We start from the raw sequence: 11075 nt of genomic DNA on the forward strand, positions 1-11075 counted from the left end.
CCTTGTCATATCATAGTAACCTATTTTCTTTTATTTTTTTTGCCTTTTCCTTTTTTTTCCTTCCTTCCTACCTCCCTGCATCTTTTTTTAAAAAATTGAAGCATAACTAATATACAATAAATGCACAAAATCTTAAGGGTATATAGCCAATTTAACTTTTACATGTGTATAGCTATGAAACCAGCTATACTAACTCTAGAAGTCTCCTTCATGCCCTCACCCAGCCTAATTAGTTCTCTTCAAGTTTTAATTTATTTCCTGTCACCTTTTTTATAACTATAGAACAGGTTTTTAAGATAATAGAAATGGAAGTCAATAGGCTTGAGTCATGATGTAATTTTATAAAATTCTAAGGAGGTATTCCATGCCTGACTACCATTGAACTGTTAATACAAGTCTTAAATGTCACATTGTCAAAAATAAACACATCTCCATAAATATAGAACAAAGAACCTAAGAACTTTGTATAAAACTTTATTTCATTTCCCATTAAATCCTCTGTCTGAATGCATTTTTAATCCAAACTGTCAATTAATTTCAGTCTACATCAGGAAACAGCATTGTGTATTCCCTAAAAGCGTGAGGGTTGAGTCTGCGCTCTGATGTTGGGTGGCAGTCCATATCAGGACAAAATACTTAACCCTCCTGTCCCTATTCACTCACCTGCAAAATGCAGACAAAAGACTATTGTGAGGATAAAGTGCAAAAAATGAATGTAAAAAAATCAGCATATCACCTGGAATGTAGAATGTTTTCTAATTAACTGGTAGCACTAAGGTGAAACAGAGAAGTAAATTAGAATTTACTGAGCACCATTAGTCTCTCTTACTCCTAAATATCTTGCATGTGTTATTTCACTTACAAAAGAGAAACATTATCTCAATTTGAAATAGTGAAATCAGTACCTGATGACATTTAAATATTCTATATATAGATCCAGAGTACATTTTATAATCGTATTTCCCAGTACTAGGGGGTTTGGTTTTAAGACAGTTTCCATCAATTGTTTTCATGTATGTGTGTGCATGTATGTGACAGGGAAGAGGGTGTTCCCTTCTGCCTGCTATTGAAAGAGCCATAAACCCTACACTTTTCACCCAACTACTACTACTGGGTGCCCCCAGGGATTTTCTCATGTGTGTTAACAGATCCTGTTACCTCCCCCATAGCATCTGCTCTTTTTCTACTCTTCTGCCCCACCTTCTTTCACAGATCTGGGACTCTAAGGATTCTGATGCTTGGGAGCTCTCAGTGAACATGTTTCCAATAGCTCCAGTTCTCAAAGATGAGGTTGTATTCTGGACGCCACTGAAGTGACCGCTTATCAGCTACTACCGTCTTTGTTGCTGGCTGCCAACGTGGCCGGGATAAGGATTAATACTTCATGTGGCCGACGTGAAACCGTTTTTTCCTGGAACTTTTTTTTTTTAATTTCTAATTAGCGTCACATCGATTTAAATTTATTTATGTATGTATTTTATATTTTGGCTGCATTGGGTCTCCATTGCTGCACACGGGCTTTCTCTAGTTGCAGCGAGCGGGGGCTGCTCTTCAATGCGGTGCGCGGGCTTCTCATTGTGGTGGCTTCTCTTGTTGCGGAGCACGGGCCCTAGGTGCGCGGGTTTCAGTAGTCGTGGCACGTGGGCTCAGTAGTTCTGGTTCGTAGGCTCTAGAGCACAGGCTCGGTAGTTGTAGCGCCCGGGCTTACCCATGTCCCCTGCATAGGCAGGTGGATTCTTAACCACTGCACCACCAGGGAAGTCCCTGGAACTTTCTTTAACTCAAAGCCACTATGTGTTTCATTTAAAAGTGGTCAACACTACATTTTGTTGTTACATTTTACGAACAATTTTTATCATCCCAAAGAATGGTTTGTGTCCCTAGTGGCTCTGGGAACCCTTATGTTCTTATCCTCCAGTTTCAAAAATTATCCATGCATGAGGGCAGGAATTCCTTCTGTTCTGTTCACTATTTCTCTAACACCTCAATGTATATGTGAAAACCTACAAATTCACACTAATACCTCCAATTCCAATGCAACAACACAGGGTTTAATCCTGTATTCCTTCTTTCCATGTGTGTAAAGCCTTTCTCCAACAGTGAGAAACCTGGCTTCCATTATTTATAATTATTTATTTGTGTGTTCATAGGATACATAGTAGTTTCAGAATTACTAACCCATGTGTCTATGTTAAAAACAAACAAAACAAAATCTTATTCACTAGAGTTGAACATTTGTTTATATAAATATAGATGACATACAGTTCAAATATGACATTCAAACATTAGTTGGATTCTTTTTTCCCACCCTTTATGGTGATTATTTGATCTATGTGCAATACAGTTTATTTTATTCTTGTTTCTATTTCATTTTGGATTTTTCTCCCCACCCTTGTTGATTATATTTTATTTTGAAGAGTATGTGAAACAAAATTCACAAGCTAAAACTATATAAAAAGAAATAGAGAAGTGTCACACCCCACCCATTTTCTCCTAGCCTTTTGACACCCTCCATCCTGCCCAACCCATTCTCACTCACCCACTCTATATAACCAATCTCATTAGTTTCTGGTATACTTTTCCCATGTTTCATGTACATTTTGCATAAATGTGAAATTACATGTATATTTTTGTATTTACTATTCTTTTTACACAAAAGGTAGGATATCAAACCAGTGCTGAAGAGAGCAAAATGTCAAAAAGCAAAAAGCAAAATGAGAATACAACTGATTCCTTTTTGTTATTGTTAAAATTTAATATTTAAATTTTTAAAATTTTTTATTTTTTGGCCATGCCACACAGCTTGTGGGATCTTAGTTCCCTGACCAGGGATCGACCCTGACCCCCTGCAGTGTCAGTGCAGGGTCCTAACCAATGGATTGCCAGGGAATTCCCAAAATTTAATTTTATAGGCAAATGTTTTCAGAAATTTTGCTCTGTCTAATCATACATCTGGGCTAGTCTACCTGGGGTTATATATTAATATTATAAAATATGACTCAAGAATCACATCCATGTGTTTGCTTAGATAAATTCTTTATTTTAAAAGCTGTTTGCTTTTATTTAAAGAGGATGTCATAAGACAAAGGTAGATGTCAATCTTTGAATTCATTCTTTAAACATGTAAAAAATTTTGGAGTAGGAATGACAATGTTACAGTCTTTTTTTTTTTCTTTTGGCATGTTGTTTCAGGAAACATGTAATTCTTTATTTTAATCCAGAGTTCTAGTGACTAAGTCCTGTGGTTGTACTACTTTCAAAATTCTCAACTTGATTCAGTTAATTAAATGTAAAGTGACAAATTTGTATCAGTCCAAAGTTGTTGTCATAGACTAGCTTACTTTTGTAAATCGTTGTATGAAAGAGATCTCTGTAAATAGGTTCCTTACTGTTTGGAATCAAATTTGTAACTAACATGCCTACAATTTCCCTCTTGGTATGGGTCAACTAAATGATGCAGATTTTCTCCACTTAGTCCTGCACAGTGCAAATTGGGCATTTCAGTAAATTTTGCCTTCACATAGGCAAGTAGCCTTGCACTTTTCCTTGAGCAATTCATGTTCACAGCCAGCTGTTTTCTTCAAGGAATCACAGTTACTAAGGAGATCTTCATACTCAAAAGAATTGGCTGTAAAAAAAAACAGATGAGTTACCTCATTATCATTTTTCTCAGTAATGACAAAACAATCCACATATTCAAAGTGTATGAGTGGGTGAGATTGGACAAACAAGTCAGTGTCACTTACACCACAAGAGGCCTTTCACTTCTTGAGGGACATATGAGGTGCCTTAGTTGAGCTCACTGATTAATCCATCACTCTTTATTTTGAACTTGGTGACATGTTTCTAAAATGAATTGACCTATTTTTCTCCCTTAGCAAAGAGAGTAAAATGAAAATACCTACAGAATCTAATATGGGAGGAGCTACTAGACACATAGAGCTATTTAAACTTAAATTATTTTAAATTAGGCGAAATTAAAAATTTAGTACCTTAATCTTACCAGCCACAGTGTTCAATGACCACGTGTGACTAATGGCTACTTGTAAGATACATGCTGATAGAGAACATCCTTATCATTTCATCCTATTGGACACACTGCCTCAGACACTAATGCTTTCTCTTTCAGGAGAAAGTGATTTCAGTGGGAAGATAGAGATGTAAAACAATGATAATATGCCTTCTTTCTTTCTAATGTTTCTTTTTTGGATGTTCTCCAGGGACCCCAAACCCAACAAATCTCAAACTAAACTCATCCTCTTACCCACAATGGATCCAACGTGACTATTCCCCTCCCACAATCCCAGGGGAATGGTTCCCTGACTACTCAGTCATTCAGGCCAGGAACTGAATCAATCTGAACTCCTTCTTTTCTACTTCTGACCAGCACCAACCAGCACTGGTAACAAACACTGGCTATTCTACTTCTCAGCCCTGTCCATTGTTCTTCATTCATTTTCCCAGTAATGAGGTCAAGACATTCAATTTCTTTTTAATCCATGTTTTTCAATAGTTATCTTGCTAACTTCCATCCAATGGTTTCTACATACCATTGCTAGAAAGCTCTTCATCAAACATGATTCTGACCTTGTCACTCTTTTGCTGAAAACCTTTCAATTGAGTGCTTATTGCTAATAGGATAAATTCCAAGCTCCTTAGCTAATACAGCACTCAGCAGAGGTAGAAATATTCCATGTTTTTTTTTTTTCCTTTTTGAACTCTTGTATTTTGACTTCTTTTTTTACATCTTTATTGAAGTATAATTGCTTTACAATGGTGTGTTAGTTTCTGCTCTACAACAAAGTGAATCAGTTATACATATACATATGTTCCTATATCTCTTCCCTCTTGCGTCTCCCTCCCTCCCACCCTCCCTATCCCACCCCTCCAGGCGGTCACAAAGCACCAAGCAGATCTCCCTGTGCTATGTGGCTGCTTCCCACTAGCTATCTACCTTACGTTTGTTAGTGTATACATGTCCATGCCTCTCTCGCTTTGTCACAGCTCACCCTTCCCCCTCCCCATATTCTCAAGTCCATTCTCTAGTAGGTCTGTGTCTTTATTCCTGTCTTACCCCTAGGTTCTTCATGACATTTTTTTTTTCTTAAATTTCATATATATGTGTTAGCATACGGTATTTGTCTTTCTCTTTCTGACTTACTTCACTCTGTATGACAGACTCTAGGTCTATCCACCTCATTACAAATAGCTCAATTTCGTTTCTTTTTATGGCTGAGTAATATTCCATTGTATATATGTGCCACATCTTCTTTATCTATTCATCCGATGATGGGCACTTAGGTTATTTCCATCTCCGGGATATTGTAAATAGAGCTGCAATGAACATTTTGGTACATGACTCTTTTTGAATTTTGATTTTCTCAGGGTATATGCCCAGTAGTGGGATTGCTGGGTCATATGGTACTTCTATCTGTAGTTTTTTAAGGAACCTCCATACTGTTCTCCATAGTGGCTGTACCAATTCACATTCCCACCAGCAGTGCAAGAGTGTTCCCTTTTCTCCACACCCTCTCCAGCATTTATTGTTTGTAGATTTTTTGATGATGGCCATTCTGCCTAGTGTGAGATGATATCTCATTGTAGTTTTGATTTGCATTTCTCTAATCATTAATGAAGTTGAGCATTCTTTCATGTGTTTGTTGGCAGTCTGTATATCTTCTGTGGAGAAATGTCTGTTTAGGTCTTCTGCCCCTTTTTGGATTGGGTTGTTTGTTTTTTTGTTACTGAGCTGCATGAGCTGCTTATAAATTTTGGAGATTAATCCTTTGTCAGTTGCTTCATTTGCAAATATTTTCTCCCATTCTGAGGGTTGTCTTTTGGTCTTGTTTATGGTTTCCTTTGCTGTGCAAAAGCTTTGAAGTTTCATTAGGTCCCATTTGTTTATTTTTGTTTTTATCTCCATTACTCTAGGAGATGGGTCAAGAAGGATCTTGCTGTGATTTATGTCATAGAGTGTTCTGCCTATGTTTTCCTCTAAGAGTTTGATAGTTTCTGGCCTTACATTTAGGTCTTTAATCCATTTTGAGCTTATTTTTGTGTATGGTGTTAGGGAGTGATCTAATCTCATACTTTTACATGTACCTGTCCAGTTTTCCCAGCACCACTTATTGAAGGGGCTGTCCTTTCTCCACTGTATATTCCTGCCACCTTTATCAAAGATAAGGTGACCATATGTGCATGGGTTTATCTCTGGGCTTTCTATCCTATTCCATTGATCTATCTTTCTGTTTTTGTGCCAGTACCATACTGTCTTGATTACTGTAGCTTTGTAGTATAGTCTGAAGTCAGGCAGCCTGATTCCTCCAGCTCCATTTTTTGTTCTCAAGATTGCTTTGGCTATTCGGGGTCTTTTGTGTTTCCATACAAATTGTGAAATTTTTTGTTCTAGTTCTGTGAAAAATGCCAGTGGTAGTTTGATAGGGATTGCATTGAATCTATAGATTGCTTTGGGAAGTAGAGTCATTTTCACAATGTTGATTCTTCCAATCCAAGAACATGGTATATCTCTCCATCTGTTTGTATCATCTTTAATTTCTTTCATCAGTGTCTTATAATTTTCTGCATACAGGTCTTTTGTCTCCTTAGGTAGGTTTATTCCTAGATATTTTATTCTTTTTGTTGCAATGGTAAATGGGAGTGTTTTCTTGATTTCACTTTCAGATTTTTCATCGTTAGTATATAGGAATGCCAGAGATTTCTGTGCATTAATTTTGTATCCTGCTACTTTACCAAATTCATTGATTAGCTCTAGTAGTTTTCTGGTAGCATCTTTAGGATTCTCTATGTATAGTATCATGTCATCTGCAAACAGTGACAGCTTTACTTCTTCTTTTCCGATTTGGATTCCTTTTATTTCCTTTTCTTCTCTGATTGCTGTGGCTAAAACTTCCAAAACTATGTTGAATAAGAGTGGTGAGAGTGGGCAACCTTGTCTTGTTCCTGACCTTAGTGGAAATGCTTTCAGTTTTTCGCCATTGAGGATGATGTTGGCTGTGGGCTTGTCATATACGGCCTTTATTATATTGAGGAAAGTTCCCTCTACACCTACTTTCTGCAGGGTTTTTATCATAAATGGGTGTTGAATTTTGTCGAAAGCTTTCTCTGCATCTATTGAGATGATCATACGGTTTTTCTCCTTCAATTTGTTAATATGGTTTATCACATTAATTGTTTTGTGTATACTGAAGAATCCTTGCATTCCTGGAATGAATCCCACTTGATCATGGTGTATGATCATTTTAATGTGCTGTTGGATTCTGTTTGCTAGTATTTTGTTGAGGATTTTTGCATCTATGTTCATCAGTGATATTGGCCTGTAGTTTTCTTTCTTTGTGACATCCTTGTCTGGTTTTGGTATCAGGGTGATGGTGGCCTCGTAGAATGAGTTTGGGAGTGTTCCTCCCTCTGCTATATTTTGGAAGAGTTTGAGAAGGATAGGTGTTAGCTCTTCTCTAAATGTTTGATAGAATTCGCCTGTGAAGCCATCTGGTCCTGGGCTTTTGTTTGTTGGAAGATTTTTAATCACAGTTTCAATTTCAGTGCTTGTGATTGGTCTGTTCATATTTTCTATTTCTTCCTGATTCAGTCTTGGCAGGTTGTGCATTTCTAAGAATTTGTCCATTTCTTCCAGGTTGTCCATTTTATTGGCATAGAGTTGCTTGTAGTAATCTCTCATGATCTTTTGTATTTCTGGAGTGTCAGTTACTTCTCCTTTTTCATTTCTAATTTTATTGATTTGAGTCTTCTCCCTTTTTTTCTTGATGAGTCTGGCTAGTGGTTTATCAATTTTGTTAATCTTCTCAAAGAACCACCTTATAGTTTTATTGATCTTTGCTATCGTTTCCTTCATTTCTTTTTCATTTACTTCTGATCTGATTTTTATGTTTTCTTTCCTTCTCCTGACTTTGGGGGTTTTTTTGTTCTTCTTTCTCTAATTGCTTTAGGTGCAAGGTTAGGTTGTTTATTCGAGATGTTTCCTGTTTCTTAAGGTAGGATTGTATTGCTATAAACTTCCCTCTTAGAACTGCTTTTGCTGCATCCCATAGATTTTGGGTCGTCGTGTCTCCATTGTCATTTGTTTCTAGGTATTTTAAAATTTCCTCTTTGATTTCTTCAGTGATCACTTCGTTATTAAGTAGGTTATTGTTTAGCCTCCATGTGTTTGTATTTTTTACAGATCTTTTCCTGTAATTGATATCTAGTCTCATAGCGTTGTGGTCAGAAAAGATACTTGAAACAATTTCAATTTTTTAAAATTTACCAAGGCTTGCCTTTTGACCCAAGATATGATCTATCCTGGAGAATGTTCCATGAGCACTTGAGAAAAATGTGTATTCTGTTGTTTTTGGATGGAATGTCCTACAAATATCAATTAAGTCCATCTTGTTTAATGTATCATTTAAAGCTCGTGTTTCCTTATTTATTTTCACTTTGGATGATCTGTCCATTGGTGAAAGTGGGGTGTTGAAGTCCCCTACTATGAATGTGTTACTGTCGATTTCCCCTTTTATGGCTGCTAGTTTTTGCCTTATGTATTGAGGTGCTCCTATGTTGGGTGCATAAATATTTACAATTGTTATATCTTCTTCTTGGATCGATCCCTTAATCATTATGTAGTGTCCTTCTTTGTCTCTTCTGATAGTCCTTATTTTAAAGTCTATTTTGTCTGATATGAGAATTGCTACTCCAGCTTTCTTTTGGTTTCCATTTGCATGGAATATCTTTTTCCATCCCCTTACTTTCAGTCTGTATGTGTCTCTAGGTCTGAAGTGGGTCTCTTGTAGACAGCATATATATGGGTCTTGTTTTTGTATCCATTCAGCCAATCTGTGTCTTTTGGTGGGAGCATTTAGTCCATTTACATTTAAGGTAATTATCGATATGTATGTTCCTATTCCCATTTTCTAAATTGTTTTGGGTTCGTTATTATAGGACTTTTCCTTCTCTTGTGTTTTTGTCTAGAGAAGTTCCTTTAGCATTTGTTGTAAAGCTGGTTTGGTGGTGCTGAACTCTCTCAGCTTTTGCTTGTCTGTAAAGGTTTTAATTTCTCCATCAAATCTGAATGAGATCCTTGCTGGGTAGAGTAATCTTGGTTGCAGGTTTTTCTCCTTCATCACTTTCAGTATGTCCTGCCACTCCCTTCTGGCTTGTAGAGTTTCTGCTGAGAGATCAGCTGTTAACCTTATGGGGATTCCCTTGTGTGTTATTTGTTGTTTTTCCCTTGCTGCTTTTAATATGCTTTCTTTGTATTTAGTTTTTGACAGTTTGATTAATATGTGTCTTGGCGTATTTCTCCTTGAATTTATCCTGTATGGGACTCTCTGTGCTTCCTGGACTTGATTAACTATTTCCTTTCCCATATTAGGGAAGTTTTCAACTATAATCTCTTCAAATATTTTCTCAGTCCCTTTCTTTTTCTCTTCTTCTTCTGGAACCCCTATAATTCGAATGTTGGTGCGTTTAATGTTGTCCCAGAGGTCTCTGAGACTGTCCTCAGTTCTTTTCATTCTTTTTTCTTTATTCTGCTCTGCAGTAGTTATTTCCACTATTTTATCTTCCAGGTCACTTATCCGTTCTTCTGCCTCATTTATTCTGCTATTGATCCCATCTAGAGTATTTTTCATTTCATTTATTGTGTTGTTCATCATTGTCTGTTTCATCTTTATTTCTTCTAGGTCCTTGTTAACTGTTTCTTGCATTTTGTCCATTCTATTTCCAAGATTTTGGATCATCTTTACTATCATTATTCTGAATTCTTTTTCAGGTAGACTGCCTATTTCCTCTTCATTTGTTAGGTCTGGTGGGTTTTTATCTTGCTCCTTCATCTGCTGTGTGTTTTTCTGTCTTCTCATTTTGCTTATCTTACTGTGTTTGGGGTCTCCTTTTTGCAGGCTGCAGGTTCGTAGTTCCCGTTGTTTTTGGTGTCTGTCCCCAGTGGCTAAGGTTGGTTCAGTGGGTTGTGTAGGCTTCCTGGTGGAGGGGACTAGTGCCTGTGTTCTGGTGGATGAGGCTGGATCTTGTCTTTCTGGTGGGCAGGTCCACGTCTGGTGGTGTGTTTTGGGGTGTCTGTGGACTTATTATGATTTTAGGCAGCCTCTCTGCTAATGGGTGGGGTTGTGTTCCTGTCTTGCTAGTTGTTTGGCATAGGTTGTCCAGCACTGTAGCTTGCTGGTCGTTGAGTGAAGCTGGGTGCTGGTGTTGAGATGGAGATCTCTGGGAGATTTTCGCCGTTTGATATTATGTGGAGCTGGGAGGTCTCTTGTGGACCAGTGTCCTGAAGTTGGCTCTCCCACCTCAGAGGCACAGCACTGACTCCTGACTGCAGCACCAAGAGCCTTTCATCCACACGGCTCAGAATAAAAGGGAGAAAAAGTAGAGGGAAAGAATTAGTAGAAGTAGAAAGAAAGAAAGAAAGAAAGGAGGGTGGGAGGGAGGGAGGGAGGAAGGAAGGAAGGAAGGAGGGAAGGATTGAAAAAAATAAAGAAAGAAGATAAAGTAAAATATAATATAATAAAATTATTAAAATAAAAAAATAATTATTAAGAAACAAAAAACAGAAAAACAACGGATGGATAGAACCCTAGGACAAATTGTGGAAGCAAAGCTATACAGACATAATCTCACACAGAAGCATACACATACACACTCACAAAAAGAGGAAAAGGGGAAAAAAATCATAAATGTTGCTCTCAAAGTCCACCTCCTCAATTTGGGATGATTCTTTGTCTATTCATGTATTCCACAGATGCAGGGTACATCAAGTTGATTGTGAAGCTTTAATCCGCTGCTTCTGCGGCAGCTGGGAGAGATTTCCCTTTCTCTTCTTTGTTCTCACAGCTCCCAGGGGCTCAGCTTTGGATTTGGCCCCGCCTCTGCGTGTAGGTCGCCGGCTCAGGCCGGGAAGGGGGAGGGAGGGGCTCGGAGTGCGGGGCGGGCCTGCGGCAGCAGAGGACGGCATGACGTTGCACCAGCGTGAGGTGCGCCGTGCGTTCTCCCGGGGAAGTTGTCCCTGGATCCCGGCACCCTGGCAGTGGCGGGCTGCACAGGCTCCCCGG

At 38.1% G+C, this 11075-nt stretch overlaps 1 protein-coding gene across 1 annotated transcript in view; it reads right to left on the reverse strand.

The window, feature by feature from the left end:
- Positions 1-3500: 3500 nt before the first annotated feature.
- CRISP2 (cysteine rich secretory protein 2) overlaps positions 3501-11075 on the reverse strand; it is a 34555-nt gene continuing 26980 nt past the window's right edge. Inside the window, exon 8 of the mRNA XM_007451916.1 lies at positions 3501-3628. Coding sequence (XP_007451978.1) covers positions 3501-3628 — 128 coding nt within the window. The remainder of the gene's footprint in view (positions 3629-11075) is intronic.

The sequence above is a fragment of the Lipotes vexillifer genome, unplaced genomic scaffold (genome assembly GCF_000442215.2).
Source record: "Lipotes vexillifer unplaced genomic scaffold, Lipotes_vexillifer_v1.1 scaffold147, whole genome shotgun sequence".
Lineage (NCBI taxonomy): Eukaryota > Metazoa > Chordata > Mammalia > Artiodactyla > Lipotidae > Lipotes > Lipotes vexillifer.